This window comes from Oryzias latipes, chromosome 11 (genome assembly GCF_002234675.1).
Source record: "Oryzias latipes chromosome 11, ASM223467v1".
Lineage (NCBI taxonomy): Eukaryota > Metazoa > Chordata > Actinopteri > Beloniformes > Adrianichthyidae > Oryzias > Oryzias latipes.
This window is the reverse complement of record NC_019869.2, coordinates 2222967-2250649: the sequence shown is the minus strand read 5'-3', so window position 1 is coordinate 2250649 and position 27683 is coordinate 2222967. Positions and strand designations below refer to the sequence as shown.

The 27683-nt window shown below is 38.2% G+C and overlaps 2 protein-coding genes across 5 annotated transcripts in view; both read right to left on the bottom strand.

The window, feature by feature from the left end:
- The window catches only part of LOC110015840 (CD209 antigen-like protein E), a 900664-nt gene that overhangs the window by 90115 nt on the left and 782866 nt on the right, over positions 1–27683 (bottom strand). The gene's annotated exons all lie outside the window — the stretch shown is intronic.
- The window catches only part of LOC101171503 (collagen alpha-1(XIV) chain), a 114757-nt gene that overhangs the window by 70411 nt on the left and 16663 nt on the right, over positions 1–27683 (bottom strand). For 3 of the 4 annotated variants that reach the window (XM_020706881.2, XM_011480659.3, XM_011480658.3), the window contains exons 4-5: positions 24160–24303; positions 22293–22376 (exon numbers count right to left, since the gene is read on the bottom strand). The exons of the other annotated variant lie outside the window; for it this stretch is intronic. In XM_020706881.2, coding sequence (XP_020562540.1) covers positions 22293–22376; positions 24160–24303 — 228 coding nt within the window. The remainder of the gene's footprint in view (positions 1–22292; positions 22377–24159; positions 24304–27683) is intronic. 4 annotated transcript variants of the gene reach the window in all.

The window sequence follows — 27683 nt, the reverse complement described above, 5'->3', positions numbered from 1 at the left end:
TCTTGTGTTGCTAGCCAGCCTTAAGGACCCACTCTGATCATCTTTTGATCCATTCTCAAAGTGTTCCAGGTGGTCTCCTAATCAGGATTATGCCATTTTTAGCCAAAAATCAAGAAACCTCTTACATTTTGTAGGACATAGTTTTTTCAGAGCGGAAGGAGTTCATTAGAAGTTTGCCTCCGTGTTGTTGGCGGGACCGTTGGCACTGAGCAACCCCACCTCCCTGCCCCTTACAGTTGCTGAGAGCTTAGTGCAGGGAGCTTGTGGCCCACCCAGCGTCTTTTCTACGTCACAAATAAGCTCGTTTTCAAACGGCATTTTTTCCATCTGCTTCTGATTCACATCAAATGGAATAAAAAACACTTAAAAATTGGAATTTTGTATGTCCTTAATCATCAGAAAAATGCCTTACGAACATGTTAAAACACCGAAAACACTTTACTCTTTCATGTAACATGTTCCCTCAGTGACATTAGCACTTTAGATAATTCTGCATTACAAAAATATTATCAGTCAAGTCAAAAAAGTCGTAAGTGATTATCCAACCAGTTAATCAAACAAAAAAAGGTTGCATTTTTAAATAGAAAAGGTCGGCTTTGACTGTCAGTATACATTTGACACATACCTGACCCTGCTGTCACCTCTGTCTGTCTGTATATATGAGCTCCATATACTGCAGCAGCTGGGACTCAGTTCCTTCTCCTACAGACACGAGAGCCTTTCCTTCAGGCTGCAGCATGTTTTAGAAGGTGCATTGGGTTGTACGAGTGTTTGCAGAGGTGGTGAGGGCATTCATTTCATTCAGCACTTAGTGGGGTATAACTACTTTACAAGTCTCTACAGTGTTGGAATTCCAGGCAGCGTGTGCTCTCATATCAAATATGACTTCACGGGGAACATGAAGATCATGATCCAAGAGACAGGCAATCTTATCATTTATTTTTATTTCTATGTGTGTGTGCTGACAGTATTATAGATTGTCATTGATTGTTATGGGCTCACATTAAAAATTAACACACTTTTTCCAAAAAAAAGTTAGAAATAGTTTTGTGCAAAGAGTCATGATAAATCTGCAATAAATAAGGACAAGCAGCTAATATTTGCATTCTAGGGTTGGATATTGTCCAATGGAACAAAAGTCTTGTCAGTGATTAACTTCAAAAAGCTTTCTTTCCTTTCCTTTGACAAACTGGAAGAAGTTTAGTGGACAAAAGATTTAAAAGATTAAAAAACTCTAAGCAGACTTTTTTTCCACCCTTTCATTGTAGCGAGTGAAACTTCCTGCACTGTCTGAGAATGGCAAATCAGTGTTTTAGTATGCAAGTGAATAAAGGCGGCTTCCTTTTAATAGCATGTCTGGGGACGAAGTCGCACCCGTAAAACTGACGAAAAGGGAAGAGGAGGCAGTGAAAGAAATAAAATCAGATGGATAACTATCACAGGATGAAGCCTAGCTTGTAAAAGTTACATTAACTGCTTTTTTCTGCTTGAATTTGCTTTGAAATTTGGGTTATTTTTTGTTTTTTTTCATCTTCTGCAATTTCCATCTTTATGATTTTTTTTCTTTCTGTTTAGATAACATCTGTGTTGCTCATGAGCTTAAAAAAAGGATTGTCTTCATGGTATGTCGTTTTAAACGACATACCCACCCAACTGAAGAACTAAGTCAATCAAATCTTGAATTAGGAGATAATCCTCTGTTTCTTCATACCAAACAAAATGTTTTTCTTCCACTTGTTCTTATAATAATAGAAATATCTCGTTGAATCAAGTGTTTTATGACCTTTGGCACTAATTTAATGAGGAAGATTGACCTCACTTAAAGGCACACTGAGTTGTTGCATCACTCTTCACACCATCATCAATAAGATCTTCACTTTGAACCAATAGCTAAGTATCCCGCCTTTCTTCGCCCTATTTTCGTTAAATTCACAAATGGGGGTCTCTCTGTCACAAGAACAGGCAGGGGGGGCTGGTTCCGACTGCAGCACGTTTTATTAGCACAGCTAAAGGCCCACAAAGCGAAATCAGGGTCAATAACGAGCATCAGAGATGAAATAGTAGTCAGGATTCAGGCGAGATTGGGGCCAGGCGGCAGGCAAAACGGAGTAAGAGACAAAACAGGATCAGGATATAACGCTCAAACAAGCCCTCACACTGAATGAGGCTCAGTACAGTGCTAAAGTGTACTGTGAGAGGTTGCCCATGAGAGTCAGGTGTGCAGCATCCAGGAATTGTGTGCTGCGTTGCTGGGAGATGAAGAGCATTCAGAAATCTGAATGCACTTCTGAAGGGGCCCTAAAAAAACCCTGGAGGACACCATAACAGAGAAAATCACTTCATAAACAATTTAAATCATTTGTTTTCATGGAATTTTCAGTACTCTGGCTCTATTACTGTAATTGCAATGAACCTGCGTTTTATGATTTATGATATATTGTATACCACAGGCTATAAAGCCATATGAATAAAAACTAATCTGAGGTTAAAGGTCACAGTCTGCGAAGCTTACTCTGAATTACTGCTGAAAAGGGAGTGAACAAGAACATTTTCCTAAAAGAGAAAAGTGACAATAAGATTATTTATTCAGATGTGAGTTTCATATTAAAAAGAAAGTCTAAAATATTCTTTATTACTATTATGTGGTTTGATTTGCTTTATCTGTGTTCAATGGGGTGAAATCTTAATTACTATTTGGACTGTGACTTTTATATTTGCCTCGATGTCAATCTGACATAATAGATAGTCAGTGTTGAGCCACTGCTTCTGTTTTTTCATTTAATTTAGTTTTCCTTTTTTCCAAACATCCACCTTTGAAAAAGAAGATGTATAAAACACTCTGGGAGGGCCACAAACTCCCAGTTCCAAGCTCTCAGCAACAGGGATGGGGAAGGGGGGGCAGGGGGTTGCCCTGCATCAACGTCCTGCCCACAACTCAGAGGCAAATTTCTAATAAGCTACTGCTGCTGTGCAAAAACACAAGATATTACATGACTCAGATAAAGCGTCTTCCTGAAGGAGTTAAAAAAAAAAAGGGTGACATAGGAGGCGGAGCCTGTCATTTGGTTTCTGGCTGAAAGGATTGAAGTCTATTTAGCTCATTTTTACAGAGCCCCTCACCTGACATGGGTGAAATAATAAATATCTTGTTCCCACAAATTAATGTCTCATTTTCACGCAATAATTAAGTTGTGCGAACGAAATAATATCTTGTTCCCCAAAAATAATATTCCGTTCCCACGCATTAATTAATTTGTGCGACGTAAAATAATTATTCACGTCATAAGTCATTCTTAAACACAAATTAGTGTATATAAATGACTTATGACGTGAATAATTATTTCATTCGCACAAATTAATGAATGCGGGGGAACGGAATATTATTTTGTGGGAACAAGATGTGAATTTGTGGGAACGAGATATTTATTATTTTACCCATGTCAGGTCACAGGCTCAGTACATTTTCCTGGTTTAAGTCGCTTGTGAGATTCCTCGCCATAGTTCACAGAATGGCAGACCTGGAGCAGCTGACCCTGCAGCTTCCTGCCTTCTCTGCTCGCCGCTCCAAAAAGGTCACCTTGGATGCCCCACTTGTATTCGCTTGTTTCCGGGGGGGGGGGGGGGGGGGGGGGGTCTCCAGGATACTTTACTTCTGTCTGCCTGATTCAAGGGGGTTGCCTGGAATCCTCCTACCCCAGAGTCACAGCAGGCACCTCAACTTTCCATTTGACTTTCAACTGCAGCTCTTCTTTAAGCCCCATTTTCACTTTAGTTTTCATGATGGGGCATCTGGGGTCTGCCCTTTAGGTGAGGGGTCCTGTGAGAGTTTGCCTTTTATTTTGGTTTTATTATTCAAAGTCATACTTTCGTTTCTATGCATGTTGGTTCCTGTTTTCCATCAGCCTCTTTCAAAATCCACATCCAGAATTTCTACTGTTTTAAATCAATAAAAAATCATCTCAGTATGGATTGTTATGACATGAATGACAGACTGGCAGTGGATGAACAACAGGCAGCATTCAAAAAAGGCTGACTCAAGGTAGAATGCACACAGGCACTAATGCAAAGGCGGTCAAGCTAAAACATTTCAAACAATACATTAAAAAAGAAAAAGGAAATGAAACGACAACTACCAGTTCACAATTTTCTTAGAAAAAAAAAATACATAGAAAATCATGGGAGCAGCTTTTTTCCCCTCCAAATATCCAAAAGTCATAAGTTTGAACCTAAAAGTAGTATTTTTTTGAACTTTCAGACATTCTGCGGTGCGTGGATGAGCGGCTACTGCTGGGTGGTTGTCGGTGAGAAATCGTACCCGACGCTAGAAGTGTTGAAGGTTGCAGAGCCCTGGGTTAAGAAGTCACAGTGGCACGGGTCTGATGTCCCGCTGTGAGAACAACAGGCAAAGAGCACGGCCTAAGATACTTCAGCAATTTCTCATCACATCTTTTGTGTTTATTACATTCCTTATCCATATTAATGGCAACAAGCACTGCCAACGAGCACATACGGGTTTAGCAGGACGCCGCCGATTTCCAGTCACAGGTGAGATTTAAATAACTTCCATTACTTAATAAACAGGAGCAGTCACCAACTCCTTGCTTTAATCCTCAGAGGATGAGATTTTATTCTATTGTGTCCTTATAAAAGCATTTGCATTGCATGCCTATTATCAGAACAGAGAGACGTGATTGGATCAGAGTTTAAAACAAAGAAAAGCTTTTGACATTTGCTAATAATTATTCAAGTCAACAGCTAACTTGATCAGGCGATTCCATGTTATAGGAAGAATAAAAATATTATTTACATGAAAATTTGTTCTTCTATTAAAATTTCCACTTGAAATCAAATGGAGGACAACTCAGTATAGATTTCTTTCTTTTTTTTCAGAAACAAGAATTTTATCTTACATTTACAAAATAAAACATAAGATTTTTTGATGTTGGCAGGAATTCTTAGCTTCATGGCATAAATCTTGACTCTGTGGCTTCAAATGTTAAACATTGGAAGATCTGCAGCGTTAGTTCAATACCATTACTGCTACGCAAAGAGTGAAATTTAAAACAGTTCTGTGTGTCTCCTACAGAGAAGTTGCCACAGCCCAGTGGGAAACCTGCATTACTGTTTTGGCAGACCTGTTTTATTTATAATGTTGCGTGATAAACACTGAAGGTCACTTTACTTTTGCTAAAAGTCATTTTTGCTGCCGCAGATAATAGAATTTCCCCATCGTGGGATAAATAAAGTTCATCTATCCATCTATCTATCTATGCAATCTGTGGCGCTAGTTCCACTGGGGGGTGACGTCTGTAGATTTAGGAAGTAAAGGTACACAGTTACGTAAGGGACGAAGGCCGACTAAGTGTGCATTATCAGAAATAAAGTTCATTTTTGGGAATGTTTGACTTCATAAATACTATTTTATCAATCATGTGAACACAGATGAGCGAATACTTTCCAGTGCATGTTCAAAATTTAGTAGTTACCGTTTTATTTCAGCTAAAAATAGCACAATAATAACCTTTTCTTAAAATATAAATAATTTTTACAAGATATTCTTTGGCATTCCTTAAAATAATTTGTTATTTTTAGACTAAAACATGACAATTAAAACAATGTTTGGCTTTTAGCCAAAAGATTTTCAAGCATAAATATAATACATATTGATCTCATCTCTAAACAGGATAATTATGTTTGAGTATAACATGGCTGCACTCAGTCGTTTTTAAACCCTTGTTAAACAAATAAGAATGTTAGAAAAAAAGTTGCTTTTTTAAAACTAAATGAATGCAACAGCAGTCTGTTATTAATAAACAGAATTAGCTTCTGCACGTCAACGCCACACAGCTTGATTCCACAGACATCATCAACGTGTATCAACAATCACACTGGGACATCCCACTGTTGTAATAAGACAATTAGCTAAAGTATTGGTTTTTCCTAATAGAAGAATATTGTTAGTAGACACATGGTGATACTAAAGTACTTCAGCCAAATATGCAGGAGATGAACAGGAGCTGGTTGATCCCTTTAAGCGTGAAGAAGGCTGTAAGGATGAATAGTCATTGTAATGTCCTGTAAGATGAATGTTTATCCTCCACACCTGTGACTAAGCCTTCTGTCAGTGGAACCCCCCAAGTCTGGCTGCTTGCTTTTGTTTGGGGGCCCTGTGGTGACACACTGTGAGTGGAGTGGTCCCCCCCCCCCCCCCCCCCCCAAAAAAAAAAAAACCTTTCCTCACCTCAATATTGAAGCAGATTGCTATATCTATTTACATTTCTATTTCTAACCTGATGTAAATGTTCATTGTGTGTTTCAGCATGTTGGGATGTGCTGATCAGAGGGTCGATGTGTTTTACAAGGTTTTTGCTTTAATGTGAAGGTCTTTGTTTTTGGTTTTTAAGTTTAAAAGATGTTTTTATTTTGTAAAGCACTTTGTGCAACTAAGCTATGAAAATTGCTTCATAAATAAAGTTTGATTTGATTGCTTGCTTTCATTATTTTCCATAAGACAAGTGAATCCATGAGTTAGAAAGAAAGAAAAAACATGACCCCAATAAAAATTGCAAAGTACTTTTGTTGTACTAACTCAAATGACATCTACATTTTCTTTTTTTTTTTGAAAAAGGAAATATTATTTAAAACAGTTCATTCGGAAAATAAACAATTTTAGGCTACATTGAAATTTGCCTGAACTGAATAAATAAAGCTTGAGTGAAGACATGTAAATGAGGAACGATTTTTCAATGAGGCATGAGACTGAAGAGATCCTGTGTAAACGTTCCAAAGATTTCTAATAATGTGTGTCTATTTTAAAAAGTTTTGAAAAACTGTGGCATCTGACATATCAGGTGGCTTTTAGTGACTTTTTTATTTTACTTCTATCAGTTTAACTTCGCTTCATATGTGGAAAAGAACCCTAATGGAGTTAAGTTTTTCTCATTCCTGTCAGACAAATATTGATATAAAAATCCCTTTAGTGCAGGTTTAAGAGGTGTTTGAGAACCTGTGACAACTTCCGAGGTTCTGTCACTTTCTCATTTATTAAAAATGATTTTACTCTAATTTTTAGTTTTTGCTCATTTTCTCTTTCAGGACTGCCCCTAATGCAGTTCTTTTTCCATAAACGGTCTACTGCAAAAACTAAAACGGTACTAAAAGCTTTTTACTTTACATGAATATCATTTTTTTTTCCCAATTTCAACTAAGATCAAAAACGTTTCTGCAGACATTGACACTACAGTTTGAAAGCGAACGTCTCATCAAAGAATCTTTCAGCGATCATCATCGCAGACGTGCTGCAGTCACATCGCATTAGATAAGCACTGCGTTGGTAAATCATGAAGTAATTTTGACATGACCTGCATGTCTTTACAGGAAACACGTACTACTACAACTTCTACTTGACAAAAACTTCTGGTGAAAATTGGAGCCTCCTGGGAATCCGTTCACACAGCTTTCCTCTCCGCTCTGAGATGTAAAGCAGCGATCTGAGTTTGTGTTTAAAGAAAGAAAGGCTTTCGTTTTAATGAGCATTTTTTTGAGGACTGAGAGAGACACGGGAAATCCCAGAGGATCAATAACACACAAACACACCCAAAAAGTCAGAAGGAAAGTGGCACTTTGATGTGTAAGTGTGTGTTGAGTCATTGTGACTTTTGTGACTCCTTTTACATATAATTGCTTCACTTTACTTGCATCAAAAAAACGGCTTTCTTGACAGTCTGAGAAGGAAAACAGACAATCCCGTGCGTTCATCAGAAGTCACTTTAAACACATCTGCATTTAGTTGAGTCTTTTGTTATTGTTCAACCCAAATGCAAATGTTTGACACTTACAAAGCCAGTTTCAGACAAATATTTTATTTAAGAGCTAAAATAAAACGTCTTCTTTTTCTTACAAAATACATTATAAATGCTCCAGTTAGCCAACATGCTATAGAACCAGCACCCAAAGCAGCAACGTCCGATTTTTATCACCTGTTTGACACAACACAGGTCCAAAGGAATTCTTAACCTCAGAGCACAATCGTCACGTGATTTTCACCCGAGCAAAACTGCTTCCATGAATTTCATTATGTCGTATGTTAAGGAGTCTGTGCCTCCACCAGAGAAGTCTCACACGTCCCAGGAATGGGTGGACCAAAGACCAAGTTTCTAGTATCATTTCATTATCTTTTTCGGACGTTTTTGTTCTCAAATTCCTAATTTTTCAGTAATTTTTGAGCAAGTTTTTAGAAACTTCCAATGATTTTCTTTTTCATCGTGTTACACAGACCACAGTTGAAAATACATTTACAAAAACACTCTAATTTATCATGTGTTGTCACGTTTTGATCTATTTTTTATAAAAGGTACTTTTTGTTGGGTATTTTAAATCGGGTAAAATTACCCGGCAAAAGTGATGATGTAACTTTTTACAGCAAAAATGTTCTGGGGTTAATCTTGACGAAAATCTTTTTGGTGGATTCAGTTCATTGGTTTCATTGTAAAACCATGAGCATACCCAAGAAACAAGTTTCATTTTCAGTCTTCTGCAAATTCATGGACTTTTTATTATTCTAAAACCCTTTTTCCCTAAAAAAAAAAAGCTAGCGCTATTGCCTCACAGCAAAAAGCAAGAATCACCAACCACAGGTTCATTGTTTACTCTAAGTTGTGAATGTGAGTGTGAATGTGAGTGTGAATGGGTGTGTTTGGCGATCTACCCAGGATCTATCCTGTCTTAGCCCACAAGTGGCCGGGATCGGTTCTGGCAGCCCCGTGACCCGAAAAGGGACAAAAACGAGTTTTAGAAGATGAATAAGTGAATACATCTTCTATAACCCTATTTTAATTTAAAAATTGGGTTTTGAGTGTTTTTAACATGTTTTGTGACATTTTTCTGACCATTCAGGACATCTTTTAAGAAAATTTAGCTCAAAGTTGCATTCTTGAGTATTTCTTTATTCAAATGATTGTAAATCAGACAGAAGCAGACGAAAAAAGGTTGCTGGCTTTGTGGTGAAGAAAATACTGGGTGGTCCACAATTTAGAGGTCAATTTCTAACGAACTCCTGCCACAATGAAGAAAGTATATCCCAGAAAACAAGACAGGTTTATTGATTTGGGCTAAAAACAGGTTAATATTCTATTCTTTAAATAAAAACAACAATACTGGGAACGCCTTTAAAATAAAAGATGATTGGAGTGAGACTTTAATGATGGTGAATACCAACATTAGCGTGGCTCAGAGGACCACCTTCAACTTTCTTTTAAAAGGATGCAGACTTTCTCTCTTGTCTACATGAAAAAGGCAATTATGATGTCAATAAAAATTACAGCATAGTCAAAGAAATGTGAGTAATGGAAAAGTTCAAATGCAGATCATTCATGCAGAAAAAGTTATTTTTGCATTTGGTGGACTCTGCTTGAAGTTACAAACCCACCGAAGGCCGTTTAACCCGAAATAGAAACTGGTAAAATTCAGAACAATGACTAAAATCTTCTGAGCATTCAGGTGATTTCAGGAGCCTGTTTTATTTCCAACTAAAGTAATATTGACAGACATGACGAGGAAAACATTATCATTGTCTGTCTTCGTCTTGTTTTTGTTTAACACTACGTAAGAAACCAACGAAACAATTCTCACACATCATTTGATTTATTATTTTCTTTGAAAGGAAGGCTCAATATCTACCTTTTTAATCTGCCTTTGAGTTGAAATTTGGAAACATATTTGATAATTAAATGATATTGTCTTTTCCAATACTTTCTATTCATGCTCAATTGTTTTTTTGTGACCATCTACTTTTGATTTTTACCTGTTCATTTTGCTCTATAGGTCCTTTCTTTTGTTATTAATCTTTGCTTTCACTGCTATAGATTTTAATCTAATTTAATAATTCATTCTTTTATTCTGGGAACCCTCCTTGACCAACCATTCTCATGGATCGGGGTCATTCCAGTGGGACATCCCAGGTCGGGCGGCTTGCTTTGATCAGGGGGTATCCTATGTTCTGTCTGACTATGAGAAATTATTTAGGGTTTAAAATCCATTAAAAAAAAAGCACAATGCAGGGAAGATTGTTCAGGAGGAAGATTACAAGTGAGGATGATGATATACATCATAAAATAAGTAGAGGAGAAGAAGAAAATGTCTACATTGAAAACAAAACATTGAAACGGAGGTGTGGAAATGGAGAAAAACATGAGAAGAGTAAATGAGAGACAAATGAAAAGCAAGAAGTGACAGAGATAAAAAACAAATAGAACAGCGTCAGACAGGAGTCTAATAATACATGACAGGAAGGGGACTGGAAAATAAAAGACCTAAAAATGAGGATCACCGAAAAAATGAAAGGAGATGAAAACAAATAGGAACACAGATGAAATCTCAAAGTGGGAGTCGGCTCTGAAATCCCTCTGGGAAAAGAACCACAGAGTTATTTTCAGCACAATAAAGAAACCAAAATAATTCTGAACTGGAAATAAGCAAACGGGAGAATCAGAGGATGTGTTCCTCAATCTTTACTCCAACTACAATTAAAAAAAGGCATTGAGTTTGATTTGAGATGGAGATTTGACAGGAAGTGATCAAATGCAATAGTTTAGGAGCTTCAGGTAAAAATGCTGACTCCTTAAGGGAAAAAATAAGTGAAAGTAGTTGAAAGCCAAAATAAACAGTGAGTAATGATTTCTTGTGAATTCCACTAGAACCGTTGTGTGACCACAATAGTAATAATGTGTTGTTCTTGTGTATTTTTTGCTTTAAAGGACAAAAAATATACCAAACTTCTGATTTTCAAACCTTTCACTAAAATAGAAAAATACCTGTCTTTACCCAAATGTGGATTTTGAAAATCAATTTTTACTTTTTTGGTCCCTTATATTTTATTTTAAATACATTTCCCTTTAAACAAACCGTTTAGTCAATCTGATTTATCAACGTATTCATTTTCGTTGCACTTCTCTCCTGTTTTCCCTCCAACTTTCTTTATTTTTGTGGAAAGGTGGCCGTCTTAGGTCGTGTTTAAATCTACAAAGCAAAAAGACCCCTAAAAAAAACAAGTTAAACATTCTTACAATTTGAATAAATGTCTTTAAATAGGCAAACAAATCTGCCAAAGGGGTGAGAAAACAGTTCTAATTTTAAGGGGAAAAACTAAAACATATTTCTTATATATAATTATTAGAATTATTTTGCTGTTAAAATCTTTTTTACCAAGATTATATATATATATATAACTACATCCAAACGTGTGCAAACATGGAGGTGCATACTGTGCATAAAGGGAAAGTGTTTTCGCCGCTCACTGCTAGCTCCGTGGAGAAAGTGGGTGTGTCTGTTAGCCTTGGGGCGGTGCCGACAGCGCAGACTCTTCCTGGAAGGGGCTGTTCCCCACTTTGGGATGTCACAATGTGAGAACACACGTTTTCATGTATTGGGAGGGGCTGGTGCTCAGAGAGCAGGGTTTTAAAGGAATGCTCAGGCATGCGTGAAAGGATCAAAATACTGCTTTCGGGGTTGTTTTTGTGAGGAATTAATATTATGATATACTTAAAAGCTGTTATAAGTTGATTTTGCATGGTATAGGCCCTTTATGATTCTGCTTTTGCAGTTGTAGTTAAGAGCTGAGTAGAAAATAGTTTTTTTATTATATTTTTCGCCATAATAAAATGGACTGAGTGGATTAAACAGGTGTGTGCTTTCAAAAATGTGCTAGAAAAAAGGTTGCCTTTCCACCATCTCCAGTCTGCTTACAGGACACTGAACTGCACCTTGGGCACTGTGCAACTGATGTGATCCCACAGCCATCCCTGGTCTGTCTGCCTTTATTTCTCTCTGATCTAAATGAGGTTGTCACAGTGTCAAATAGAAGGTGATGGAGCCTCAGCTCCACTGAAACCTCGCTGCCTTACCAGCATTATTGCCACCCCCCCCACTCTCTCCTCCTCTCTTCTTTTCCATTTTCACTAAATCAACATGTCCTCTGCTCTCTAGCCTTCCAAGCACCTTCTGCAGATGATTTATTGGTTCATTATTCATCTTTATTTGTGATGTAGCAGAAAGAAACAGTGTTTGGATTTGCTGTTGGTAGATCCTGCTGTATGTGTCACTGCTGTGCGTATCAAAAGGCTTCCATTATCTTTGCCAGTTTCCACTCAATTCTAGCTCTATGTCTGTCTATGCATGCGTTATTGTGTTACCCCTGTGGCCCAATTACCCAAAGGCCCATCTTTGTTTTCAGATGCAGCTCGTGTGTCATCACATCCCCCCGCACATATTTATTACAGAATAATTTATTTGGAGAAAAACACAACTTTGGCAAAAACAACTTGGCAATGCGTACGGATGAAGGACGTTCCATGCTTTTAGTAACGAGAAATATTATGAATCATAAGGAGAAAAACAGATTACCTGTATTTTATGGTTTTAAATAGCATTTAAAGACTGATTTTTAAGCCTAGACCTGCTCTGCATCTGAACAAATTTACCATAATCCAGATTATAAAACTAAGTGTACGCTAAAGTTAAGAACTTTGATTTTAAATGTACAAAGGCAGCACGCTGGTGTCCTATTTTTGGTAACATAATAATTAAATTAGATACTAATGTCTAAAAATGTGCAACAGCCAAGGTCAAAAATGTTGGCACCTTTTCAGTTCTGTCAGAAAATGCATCGTTTCTCTCAGAAAATTGGTCTAATGGCAAAATGTTTTGTATTCACGACTTTACTGCTTTTGTTTGCAGTAGAACATAAAACGGAAAAACAAAAGAGGTAAAGTCAGAACTGAAAACAATTCACACAGAACTTGAATATAGGCTGCAAAAAAAAGAAGAAAAAAAAACGGGCACGTAACTGCTTTTAAAGCATATAATCCTTGTCTAAATTTGTTTAGACACACCTGTGACAAATGACAGGTGTGGGAAACATTGTAATCACAGTTGCAACCACCTAAAATGCAGAAACGGGGAACTCAACGTTTGTGTTATGATACATTCACACAGGGCATTTGCTACAGGGAATTTCTTGAACGCGCTTTTAGCATGCGGTGTTCACACTGGACTTACTGACCTGCAAGTAATGCATGTACTCACACCTGGAAGAGGCCTGGTGCAAGATGTCAAAGCGGTACAAATCTCGTGAATCTTGCTCCAGGCCATCTCTTTCACGGTTCTATTCCCACGTATGAAAGACTTAGTATCATATGATCCCGGCAAGGCACAAACCACACTTAATAATTTCTCCTTCATGATCAATATTTTTAACAGCTGGTACTTCAAAGAATTGAAAACTATGAAATGGCAAACCTGATTGGTTATGTTTTGTACGTAGAGCCTGAAAACTTGCGTAGCGACGTGTGAATGCAATGGGTTTGGAAGGGAAAGCTTGAAATGTGCATCTTAGCGCCTTTACGTAGACATCTTAGCGCCTTTACATGGACATCTTAGCGCCTTTACACGGACATCTTAGCGCCTTTACATGGACATCTTAGCGCCTTTACACGGACATCTTAGCGCCTTTACATGGACATCTTAGCGCCTCTACACGGACATCTTAGCGCCTTTACACGGACATCTTAGCGCCTTTACATGGACATCTTAGCGCCTTTACACGGACATCTTAGCGCCTTTACACGGACATCTTAGCGCCTTTACATGGACATCTTAGCGCCTTTACATGGACATCTTAGCGCCTTTACACAGACATCTTAGCGCCTTTACATGGACATCTTAGCGCCTTTACACGGACATCTTAGCGCCTTTACACGGACATCTTAGCGCCTTTACACGGACATCTTAGCGCCTTTACACGGACATCTTAGCGCCTTTACACGGACATCTTAGCGCCTTTACACGGACATCTTAGCGCCTTTACATGGACATCTTAGCGCCTTTACATGGACATCTTAGCGCCTTTACACGGACATCTTAGCGCCTTTACATGGACATCTTAGCGCCTTTACATGGACATCTTAGCGCCTTTACACGGACATCTTAGCGCCTTTACATGGACATCTTAGCGCCTTTACATGGACATCTTAGCGCCTTTACATGGACATCTTAGCGCCTCTACACGGACATCTTAGCGCCTTTACACGGACATCTTAGCGCCTTTACACGGACATCTTAGCGCCTTTACACGGACATCTTAGCGCCTTTACATGGACATCTTAGCGCCTTTACACGGACATCTTAGCACCTTTACACAGACATCTTAGCGCCTTTACGTGGACATCTTAGCGCCTTTACACGGACATCTTAGCGCCTTTACACGGACATCTTAGCGCCTTTACACGGACATCTTAGCGCCTTTACGTGGACATCTTAGCGCCTTTACACGGACATCTTACCGCCTTTACACGGACATCTTAGCGCCTTTACACGGACATCTTAGCGCCTTTACACGGACATCTTAGCGCCTTTACACGGACATCTTAGCGCCTTTACACGGACATCTTAGCGCCTTTACACGGACTTTTCACAGGAGGTGGTCACTTGAATGCATGCTGCTGAGCGTGGTGTGAACGGAGCATCAATAGTGTAAGAGACCTTGAGAGGAAACATCTTGGAAAAACATGGACAATCTCCAGGGATCTTTGTGTTCCTGTGTTCAATGTGTTTACAGCTCACGGCTCTGTAGCTAACCTTCATGAATGTGGAGCAAAATGAATGAAAACTGGTGGATAAAGAACTTCAGAGATATTCCAAAGAAAGTAAGGTTGATCTGCAGACACAGTGTCAGTCCACATTGTCACTACCTGAATTAAAAGGGAAAACTCTGCTGCCCAAAGGCAGAAAACCAAGACTGGAGTTTGCCACAACTTATGTGACAAAACCGCAGGTCTTCTGGGAGAACATTCTGCTGACAGATGAGACAACAGTGAAGCGTTTTGGTAAAGAACATCATGGCTCTGTTTACAGAAAAAGACACAAGGACTTAAAAGAAAAGAACAGTCCCTCCAGTCAAACACGATGGAGGTTCAGAGATGTTTTGGTGGTGCTTTGCTGCTTCTGGCACTGGAAGCTGTGAATGTGTGAACAATATCATGAAATCTGAGGATTAGCTAAGACTTCTGGGGCACAACAAAAACAAGTAAACACCAACATTTGCAATCGGAACAATTTTCTGAGAGGTGTCGCATTTTCTGACAGACTTGTAAGGGTGCTGGCTGGTCTGTAGTGAGTTGATTTATGGATAAAATGAGGGAGATGCAATTTAATCTCATTTATTTTTACACAAAACATACAGACAGAAATGATTAAACCAGCAGTTATTCCTTCACAGCACGTTCTTTCATCATCAACAAATGAGAACAAATGAGAACTAGTTTCTATTGCAGTATTGCAAAAAGAAGCAATCCATTTCTATAAACACTTGTATAAATTAACAGCTTAATTTCAATTGCAAATCATTATGCTCAATAGAGAGAATGAACAAATGTGGTTTAATCCAGATAAAGTTTGTACAGTTTCTTTTTGCTAACTAATATTTAGAAGTGAAATGCTGTGAAAAATAACTACATTTAAGTAACATATTAATTTCTGATTACTTAAAATGTATAGCTAGAAATAAAAAATTTAGAGCCAGCGCAGAGTTAAAGTTTTAAAAACTAATGTTTGTCTTCTACCTGCAAAACTTGAAATTCAAAATTACAAACAGCAAAGAAATGCTGCAACATAAACAAACATGAAATGACAAGTTTGAAAAAGCACAAAGTCTGCTAAAGAAAAGAAAAACCTTCCCTGGTCTCCATTGTTCTCACAGGTGGTTATCCTGAGACAAGAAAGAAAGTGAAGAACTGACTGACAGCCAGAGAGCAACACAAACATGAGGGCCAATTAAGTTGGATTTTTGGATGTTTGAGCCACAGCCTTAAATATTTTACATTCCATCAGAGTGAAACACTATTGTATATCTATAAAAAACATGCTTTCTAAAATCTAAAACCATAGTGAAGTCTTAATTCAGATATAATTATATTTTTTCTTTGTAGGTTGAAGAACAAAAGTCTTATGACGAGCTGAAACCTATGTTCATCGCTTGATCTCTTAGCTTTTTGTTTGGTTATGAGACATAAAACTGTTCCTCAAATGGTAAAAATAGGAAAAAATATGTATTCATTAAAGTCCCACTCCACAACATTCGATCTATGGATCTATTGTAAATGCATTCCTAGTGGTCTTTATGCCATTTTTAGCCAAAAAAAATCAAAAACTGTGTCTTTTTTAGACATAGAATATGCAGGGTGGCAGAGCGGAGCAAGCACACCCCCTTTCCCACCACCCAAAGCAATATCGAAGATATCCAGCTGGACGGTTTTGAGCCAGAGGCCATCTCAAACGAGGAAAACAAAAGTGGATGTGAATCATCAGAATAGAGCAGAGCAGGGAGCTCATGGCCCGCCCAGTATATTTTCTGATTTACCATGATTTAGATAATTACATACTCAGAAATGTAATTTGGATCTCAATTTTCTTTTTTTAAAGTCCTCCATCCTCAGAAAAATGCCACAAGAACGTGTTAAAAACACCAAAAACACGATTGCATTGGAATGGGTCTTTAGGCATATCTAACCGCATGAAAAAAAAAGATCCTCAATTTGAAAGAAACATATTTTAGAACAGTTCTGAGGCCTTCAATGACTGGAATTTCTGCTGGCAAAATGTATCTAAATCTTGGATGCAGCAATCTGTAGACAACTACTGTACCAAAATAAGATAAATATGTTGCTGCCAAAGAAGAGCAGATGAGGTGGTCTGCTGACCCGCATGGACAACCACAGATTCCAAGTGTTGCTTTGGGAGGGAGAAGACGGATGACTCAGAGGTCTCATATCACCCAAATGTCTAAAGCAATCACAGCTGAAAGCAAAGGCCCAGAGAAATGGACAAACTGCGAGCAAGAAGACTGGAATGTGCCGGCACCTTTCAAGAGCTGCTTCTTTCAGTTCAGCAATCCTGACATGTTAGAAGGTCACAAGGTCTGAAACCTGACAAATACGCCTTGCTATGCTAACACCTGACAGAGTCATGAAAACAGGTATTCAATTACTTTGAAGACGCCAGTGTCTTTAGTATTAATTCACGAGAATTAGATTTTTGTTTGTTTTTTTGTCAAACTTTTATTTGCACCACTTGTCTGCTACCCAAAGTGCTGCACAGTCACACACAAACATTCACACGCTCCACCGCCAAACAGCGGCGCCAACCTAAAACCACCAGGAGTAATGTGGAGTTCAGTGTCTTGCCCAAGGACACTTTGACACTTAGGGGGAGGCAGAGCTGGAACAGAACCTACGATCTTTCGATCAGAGGTTGACCACTCCACCAGTGCACCACGGTGGACATCAGAAAAATTCTTGACCAGAGTGTAAATGAGTTTCTTTAGCCCTTGTACTATCTTGTAGGGTCCAGATGACCCCTGGGGTCATCTGGACCCTACAAGATAGTACAAGGGCTAGGAGTAAAAAGTGGCTTTTTAACTTTTTTTTTTATTTAACCTTTATTTCCCCAGGAATTGTCCCATTGAGATCCAGAATCTCTTTTTCAAGGGAGTCCTGGCATGGGAGTCACTAGATCAGTGTTTTTCAACCTTTTTTGAGCCACGGCACACTTTAACCATGACCAAAATCCCGCGGCACACCAGCACCCAAAAATGAAATAAAAAAGGAGAAACTCATAGTCTGTATTGATCTACAGGCCCTCCACGATCTCATGCATTTTTGTGATAATTGTGGCAGAAAAAGCTGGAAGTTGCAGCTGTTTTTGTAAAAGATGTAATAAAAGTTAAGTTAGAAGATTCAGAAACTGGTTGATGTGTGTTCGTTGTTGTTTCAAGACATTAAGCAACGAAGGCTCATTGTGTGCTGAGATGCTGTCACTTTAACCCAATGCATCATGGGAGATGTAATGCAAACAGCCACCGAACGCAGACAGACTCTCTTCTCTGAGCTTCATTGTTTTGTTCTCTTGTTCCACGGTCTGACACCGGATTCTGTGGAATTCTTTAGCTGGTATTTTTGTTAGAACTGAGCGACTTTATGAGCAGAATCAGAACAAGGAAGTGAAGACTTTAACCACTTCTGATTGGTCAGACTGATGACGTAAGATTAAGCCTCCAAGAATGATTGGTGGAGACAGTTAAAGGGGCGGGACTTTTCCGAAAACGTCTGAAGCTACGGCTAAATAGTACCGTCATTTTTATGAAAATGTCTTTAATAGAATCAAATAAACACAGAAAAAAGTATTTTGCGATCTTTCATATTCCTAACTACTCAGTGTTTTATCAGGGCCTGTTTGGATTAACAAAGAGCTGATTTCCTGGAGACGGAAAATGTTTTTAGATCAGTGAATGAGGGCAATTTCCCACGGCACACTTGACCATCTCCCACGCCGGTTGAAAACATTGCACTAGAGAATGGCTTCCTTCTGTAACCTGCCTCCAGTGGTCGTTGGTGGAACTGCAACATTTAATACTTTTTGGTTTGCATCAAACACAGGATGTGAGGGTGGGGGCCTGGGGTAAACCCCCTAAACTCGGAAACTTTTCCATTATTAAAACATTTTTTGTTCGTTATCTTTTGATAACGTGATCCTGCATGTCTCAACTGAGGTTGTCTTTCATTCTTCTGAGGATTTAAATTTACCATCATAAAATATTTTTAACTAAAGCAATAATTTGGAAATTATTTCCAATTTTATTTTTTTTAATCTTTTTCCTACACATAAAAGTTTTTCACAACTCGTTCAGTTGAAAGTTGACAGGCATTTACAGACTGTTGCACAGTATTGGGGGGGGTCATGATGGCCCACAGAAGAGACTGCACTGCAGGAAGTTTTTCATAACTGCACAAAAATGAGTCACCAGTAGGATCTGGTGTAACCGCTGTGATTTTAATCACTGCTGCCATCTGCCACGTTCAGTGGGGAATCTGCGGACTCCACCGGTCATTGTTTTAGGCTACATTCAGAATGTCCCTCCAAATGCAGGACCAAAGTCAGACGGCATTTCAAAGTGTCTGTATCCTGAGAGGGAATTCAGATTCGCAGAATGACTCCAGCTGACAAGCTACTGGCCTTTTATTCCAAATGACACCCTTTTAAAAGAGACAAGTGTTGAAGGTCTGATTGACAGCAAAAAACAAGCCCAAAAACAGGATGCTGAGTCTTCAAAAGTCCCAAGATGGGAAGAAAGAACCTGAAGGAAAACTAGGAAAATTGGACAAAAAAAAGAAAAGGACAGTTGATAATCCTTTCAAGAAAAAAAAAAGAATTTAAGGCTTTATTTATATTAGAAGCTGGTTTATAATTTTGATAAGGTCATACTAAAGTGTGTTGTTACAATACTATACTGTTTTAAGATCCAAGGTTGATTAGTTGGCTTAATCTCTTCCATATGCAGCAACAACATGAAAATGATCTCAAATAAAGTCATGAATGCATTCAGATGTCATAACAAAACACAATAAAAACTATAAGAATAGAGAATAAAGAAAATCAAAAAAGTTCCACTGATCCAAAGTAACTGGTTCCACTTTTCCTCAAATCCTCATCTAGTTACCAAGATCAAAAGAAACAGAAACGTGCAAAAGTCCATCAGTGACAATTGACTCAACTCAGAAAATTATAGCATTTATATGAAAGGAAATTAATCAGATGGAGACATACATACAGTATGAAATGGTCAAAAACTAAATCAGATGATTCTGATCCAAAACTGTCCAGTTTATAGAAAAACAAGCTCTTTCCAGTTACATTTGGAAGTATTTTCTGGTAAATTTACATTTTGGGTCCAGACTTTGGGTTTTTGTGCTTCAAATTCCCACCCCACCTTTGTCAAAACACATTTTATTTTATATATATGTTTATAGTAAATTTGATTGAAGTTTTAGCCGTTTCCTTCTGTTAAAGGATTCAAAACCTTTACATTATGAGGCAAACTCATAAACTGCTTTGGTAAAATTGACAACATTTTAAGAAGTTGATGAATACATTAAAAAAATGTACTTTATTACTATATTTACATTAAATTTTACTACAAATCTTTCTTTTTAAGTTTACTCAAAAAACGAAAATGTCAGCAGCCTCTAAATAGAAGCTTCTAGAGCCTTGATCCTTTATTTCGCCGTTTTATGAACATTTATAGGACAGGCAGATGTGTTGGAGAAAATCACTGTGTAAAAAGTGCCAGCTGCAAAAAAAAGAAACCCCAAAAAACCATTTTGATTTGCTGTGTCAGAGTGCAATGAGCAGTAATGAGACAGAGAAGAAACATTTCTGTGAAGTCCAAGCTGTAATTAAGTCTGCATTTGGGATCAAGTCCCTTCCGTCCTCTCTTGCATCTCACAAAAGAGCAGATCATGCGAAGAAGCAGCTCCACCGCGTCTTGTCAGTTTTCTAGTTTAATAAAATAAAAGTCCCAAAGGAGTTCAAAATATCCCCAAAAAGCAGAAGAGGAGAAATTAGAAAAAAGAAATGTTTTGAAATCCCACTCCAATCTTTTCATCTATTGTAAAAGCATTCTCAGTGCTCTTTTAGTTACAATTAGCCGTTTTTAGCCTAAATCTACCGCTTTCCCATCATCCATAGCTAAGAGCTCTCTTTTTATACACTCTCCTGCTAGCTTACAGCCCCTCTCAACCCAACCAAACATTATAGATGCAGCACAGATGGTGGGGAACACTGGAGCTCAGACCAGGAAGGCATGGATCTAGTCGTCCACAAGTGGATGCATCAGAATGGAGCAGAGCAGGAAACTCAGGTTTTTTCAAAATGAATTTTTTCATCTGCTCCTGATTCACAATGATTTGAATAAAGGAACACTCAGATTTTCCTCAGAGTGTTTAGAGCTTTGACAAATTTGTCTTTAAGGTCCTACAAAGTAAAACTCAGCGTTCACAGAATCACAAAAAGCAACTTTTTAACCGCAGCGCCCATAAATCCTGCTGGATTTTCATCCAATAATTTACACAAATACTACAAAATGTACGGGATTTCTAAAAGAAAAACTGCAGAACAAAAAAAAAAAAAAACAAGTCCTGTCATTTTTCTGCACCAACACTCAACTCTGCCACTAAAGAAGTTAATTTTATCTAAACACAAGGTTGACACCATCGTATTCCAAAAGTGGCTACACGTTCCGAGAGGAAGAAATGATTTGAGGAAGGCTCAGACAGGATAAAACCAAACACAAGAGTCAACACAATGCACAGTATGTAATTATGACAGGAGGGAAAAAAAGCAGTTTCTGGCTTCCTGTAAAATAAAAAGGAAAAGTGCCCCTCCCCACACAGAAAGGTTTCAAACTGCCAAAATCCAGTCAAAGCTCGCCTTCCATTTCACCAGAGAAGAACCTAAAGAGTTTAGTTTAGGATTATATATAATGTGTGCCAAAGAAATTCTGTGGATCCCACTCAGAGTTCTGCACGGCTCACACTCATGCACACACTTCAAACGCTGCAAAGGAAACAACAGCATTCTGTCAACAAAGCACTAGGAGGCAAATACCATGTTTGTATCACAGGATTTTTCTTTTTATTGCATTCAGACAGAGAAAAAAACGTTTAAAACATTTGAGAATAATTAAAAAAAAGAAAATGCATCAAATCACGCCAGGTTTGCTGAGGAGTTGGTGCCAACATGAGCTTCAGCTTCAGCTGGGAGGCAAAGCCTCACATGATGCTTTCATGGCGCCTGCTTGTTTGTCTCAGCGGGCGGTCCTTACAATCACTTTCACAATTCTAACTGGATTGTTTTCCTTTGCTCGTCTCAGAGCGCTTCCAGATTGTTAAAGTCCTGGGCTTTTTATCCTGTTTTTGCATCATTTCATTTCCCCTTTCCCTCCATTTTCTTGGGGAATGAGGTCGATCACCAGAAGTGCTGGAACATTACGTTCTCTGGGGTTTTTGGGCGAGTTTAATGGTGCGACGGCGAGCCATCCTAAACTGCTGCGTTTTTCAGAAAGAACGGACAGATCAGGAGAAGGTTGTCTAGCTTCCTCACTCACTGTACTTTTATGTTTTTAGTCAGAACTTACAACATAAAAATGTTTAAAAAAAACTGCACCCCAGAAAAAATAGAGCTCTGAAGCTCCAAGCAGGTCTTCATGGTGAGCTTCTCACTGTTGAAGGACACTTTTTTTCCCTTCAAAGCTTCTCCTCAGGAATGGCAGACTGTCTACCACGGATGACATTTATAGCTTCGGCATCTCTTATTTCTCAGTAGGGGTCTCGGAATCAGACGGTGGGTGAGTTAAAACTGCATCTTATTTTACTTCAGTGTGCCCCGTCGCCCGCCGAGGATCCTACCTTCTGAGATCTCATTGTTCTCCTGAATGGCGGAGCCGCTCTGTCCTCGTTGGGACTGAGTGGATTCAAGCGTTGAGCGCTGAGCTGGAAGACAAAGACCAAATCATCTGTTTTTATGAACAAACCCAAAGGAAAAGAACTCAAAGAACTCCTGTGAAAATAGTGTTTTTAACATGTTCTTGTTATACTTTCCTGATGATGAAGGAAATATAAAGAATACTAATGTTGAGTATTTTTAATCCAATTATTAATAATAATAAAGAAATACATTTTATTTGTATAGCGCTTTAAATGGCACACAAAGACGCTTCACAACATGTGAGCAAAACAGTTAATAAGAACAAGGGCTAATCAAATAAAACAACATAATTATAATAAATTCATAGTATTAATCTATATAATCCAATATTTTCACAATGTTTGTAAAGAGATGAGGGGCGGAGTCATTATGCTTTAATGGTTCAGCCCATTATTTTCGACCGCTCTGCAGAAACCATGTCCTACAAAATGATAGTTGTTAAAACAGCCAAATCCTATTTGAAGACCACTGGGAACATTTTTAAAATAGATCAAAAGATAATTGGAGTGGGACTTTATGCAGTTCATGAAGACACAAGAAAACAAGCTTATAAGGGTATTATAATGTTGGTAATCCAATAATATTTATTGGATAAAAAACACAACAAACTGTTGTGTTTTTATACAGCAAACAAATTCATGTTGGTTACATTACATCACTAAATATCCAGGTTTTATTTTCCCAACCTGCACTTTCATGCAAAAGTAGTTGAGCTTTTTTTAAACTCCTGAAAATAACTGCCTCCTTAATAAATCAGGCATTCCTGATTAAATACATGTAGAAGGAATAATGATCACTAAGTTGGGAATGAAAGAAAAAAAGTCATAATATTTTTGATTACATATCGATTGAAAACCAATATTATGAATTTTTGTTTTTTAACATTTATTTTTTTATATTTAAAAATAAAAAAAGGTTTGTATCTATATAAATCAATTTCTAATAAACAACATCCAAACCTTGTATGCATGATTATGATAATAGAGGGGAGGGGCTAAAAGGTGAAACTAAGGTTCACCTGTGTCACAGTCCGGGACGAAAAGCACTACTTTAGTAAAAAAAACTGCACAATCCACCCGAGAGGAAAATATTCTTCTACGATCAGACTAGAAAAAACAAATTATTTCATACAGATAATGAATAAAATCCACAGCCACTCATGGAATGGCTCAGTGAAATACCTGCCCCGAGGACATCCAGCTTCTTCCATTTAAATATAGACTTATCTGAAATGTGGCTAAAAGCTGAAAGTTTTTAAAGCAATGATGTGAAATAATAAATCACTTAAGGCAATACTTGCATATTAAATCAATCAAAAATGCATTTCTCAGATGAATTGCAAATGCTCGATTCAGCAAAAGCAATTATTGGAAACAAAGGTGGATGTTTCATATGTAGATTTATCATCAAACAGCAATTTCCTGTATTCCCTTCAAGAGCTTTTGCATAAACAAATATTTTCTGTTTCCATGTTCACCTACAACAATAAAACTCTCCAGTTTTTAGTCCTTATTGCTCAATCAGGAAGGATTTTCACAATCACCCCCCCCCCCCCCCCCTGTAGAGACCCACTCAGTGGAACCAGAAAAAAAATGGATCCCCTCATCATTATTTGCTGTTAAAATGTATTTAGATTTTTGTCAATTCCAGCGCAGCTCCGGCTTCTAATGTGAAAGCTGGGTGATTTATTTTTGAATTTTCTTTATGAATAGATGCATCATCTTCACTGTCATTCATAAGTCGGGGTCCTCAGCTGATCTCTTCATGCCAATGATTCAGAGCTCCTACCTTTGAGTTTGCCGTGCAGAGGTTTGCTTTCCCGTCCTCCTCCCACCGCTGTGATTTTGAAGACGTACTCCTTAGTGGAATCAAAGTCTTCAATAAGCAGATTGGTTTTCTGCTTTGAAAGTTCAACCATCTTTTGACGTCCACCTAAAAAACAAAAAAAGATGAAAGACAGTACACTGTAAATGAAATTACTGACACATTCATGAAGCACAGACTGGAAGCTTTTTGTTGTTGTGTTTTTCATCTTGTCTATAATTGAAATCCTGCAAAGAAGGTTCTGTTAAAATGGATTGAGATGGAAAAAACACAACAGAAAAATTCACTAACTAGAAAAATTAACTAAAAACTGTTCTGAATGTTGGTGCTGCTGTAATCTGTAAAAGTGGCCCATTTAAAAATAGCTGAATTAAAATGTTTGGGTTGATGGGAGATTCTGATTCATTTCGTTTCTCCTGCTGTGGAGAGAAGAAAATCAAGACAAAAATAGACGTGAAAATAGTGACACAAAATCAATGATTTCACAATAATAAAGCTGAAATAGTAAAATGCATTTACAAAATGCAGATATAACAGTACAGTACAGATATAAAAATATACATTAAATTTATGCCCCTGTTTTAAGTTTTTTCAACAATTGCATTGGTTAAAAGAATTGATGTAATACCAGCTTTAATTAAAAAAAAAATTTGCAATTCAGACTTGACATTTTTTCCATATGTGCTCATTTATGCATTTACATTAAAGCCATTAACACCCAAACTTATAATGTTTTTATAACCATATTTATGAAAAGCAACATAGGAATAAAACAATGAAATGTTGACATGTGTTAAATAAATACATTCAAAGAAACATATATTTTTAAGAAGGTCTGAGTAAATCCTTTCAAAATGACCAAAAGTTGCTTTTTTGCTGTTATTGTTTCTCCAAATGACTTTTTCTTGCCATAAAAAAAGTATTTTTCAGGATGAGTCATCCCCCTTCCTAATACGACAGTTCCTCTGCAGGGTTTGCACACCTTCAGTCATCTCCAGGTAATTACAGAGACATAAATTCTAAACAGGCCCCCCCCAACACCTGTTTTTGGAGAGAAAGATTTGAAAAAGTCTGAATGAATGACAGTCAAAGTCTTCCCTCCCCCAGGAAGACCTAAAAGTTGCAAAATGAACTCATTACATGCAACATCTTTCATCACGCAGGTCAACGCTTTCCTGCTGCAAACATTTCTGAGAGGCATCGATGTTTGGAAGCTGCACTGGAGTTTTGGGCTCAAGAACATCAACAAAATGACAGAAATAAAGCCAGACAATTATTAATGCACTGAAAACTAAAGGCAAAGAGGAAATTAGATGGGAGACGGTCAACAGGAAAGGAAAAAGACAGGGAACACATAATAATTCAGCCCGGTAACAAAATAAATAAAAAGTTCCTTTTAAGGGCAGATTTTATTCAGTCAATAAACAGCTTCAGAACTAAGCGGCTAGAATGAAATCATCTACTTTTTAGGTTTTTTCTTGGTTTTTGCATAACAGCATGACAGATGGGGAATAAAAAACTAGGATAATAGATATTGAAGTAAAAATAAAAACATATACATAGAAGGCATTTAAAATGAAACCTTTATTATATAATAAATTGTATGTATGAAAGTAAGTTTGTTTAGTTAACACGTTTAAAATGAGAATAAATCACGTTTTAAGTCTCTAAATCCGGAGAAACCGAGAAAAAATGTACCTAAAAGTAAAAAAAAAAATCAACAATGGATGATCATAAAACACGACTCTTTCAGCCAAAAAGAATCACAAAAGACTTCTTCCACAGGAATTAGGAGGGCACTCAGCAGACAGGTGCTGCTCATTCAGAACCCATCAGAATCAGGTGTGCAGGCCTCTCTTGAAACACTTGAGCGTTTCTTTGCTCTGCAGCTTTTAGCCAAGTCAACATGATAACAAAGATGGAAATTGGAGACAAATTCTATTGCCCATCAGTGACTAAAAGGGTTTTTATCATCATGACTAGCATGCAGAGCTGCCAGGCTAACCCTGACGGGCCTCAGAGGTGAAACCCCATCGTGATGCTATGTTTGCAGGAAAACTCAAACCTGAAACCTGTGTGCTTCCTCCTGTGTTGCTCAGACTCAGCTTTACTTCATGCCAAGCTAAACCGACCAGCTCAGTGGCCTTGTGGTGGAGTGTCCGCCCTGTGACTGGAAGGTTGTACGGTAAGTTCAAATCCAGGCCGAGTCGTACCAAAGACTCTAAAAAAGGGACCCAGTGCCTCCCTGCTTGACCCTCAGCATTCAGGGGTTGGATTGGGGGGTTAAACCACCAAACTGTGTCTGCAGCTCACCGCTCCCTCAGGGGAGGGGCCAAATCAACACCTAGGTGATCTTGCTGATCTTATTTGAAGAGAAAGCCTCTTCTCTCTATGTCAAAACCAAACACATCTGGTCATTTTCAAGCAAAGCAACCCGAAGGTTTCATGCAACTGAAGGAAAAGTAGGCATCTTGACCTGTCAAGTGTGACATTCTGAGGCGTTTTATGGTTGACCCATACCCATGTTGAGCGTTTTTGGGACGCTCAGGCCCACGGAGGGTCATAGACAGGAGCAGCTGCATCTTACAGGTGTGTCTTGCAGTTCCCTTGAGGTCCGTACGGCCATCTCAAAGAACGCCATGGAAGTGGAACGTACCATTGACGTGTGTATGGTAAGTGTATTGTGAAGTATTTGTGAGGTTGATGCAAAATGCTCGCACTTGTGACGTATGGGTCATACTGTCCTTCAGGGCCCTTGTGCCACACTTTCTGCTCATTAGAAAGGTGCAAGTACTGAGGCACGAGTGTGGTGTGCAGGTCAGACGCAAACTATACACTCCGATCGTCTAATTTCATACCCTAACAGTCAGGCTCCACGCAAGGAGTACACGCTTATCCAATGAACAGGTGAGCAGCTATTGGGTGGACCGCAACCCACTTTGTTGAGGTTTAGCTATGACATCATAATCACAAAAAGTGAAGACGGTAAAGATATCACATTTCAGCTAATTGACACAACAAATAACCTACTTTTTGATGAGGAATGAAAGAACTGGACTGGTCAACAGGCAGCTAAGGTTGTGCTTACAAGGGACATGCAAGAAGAACAGCCGCGCACAAAAAAACTGGCCATTTAAAGCTCAAACTTCAGACAGCAATGTTGTGGTTAGACCTCTAGAGAGCTGCAAATACACACATGTCCACAAGCCTATACAAAGCAACAACAAGAAGGGCCAAAATTCCTGACAATGTCGTGCTGGGAACAAAAACTTTGATAGTTTGTCATGAGAAGTGATCCTACAATACACTAAATCATCATGTAGAAAGTCATTTTTCTGTATTTGGGCCTAACTTCTACAAACAATGAGCATTAAAATCTTACGCCTCACATTCCTGAAAATCTTGAATAAAAAGACGCTTTTATTCTTCTCAATTAATGGAAACAGATGAAAAAGTGCTTGATTTACACAGATGCTAAATGAGATCAA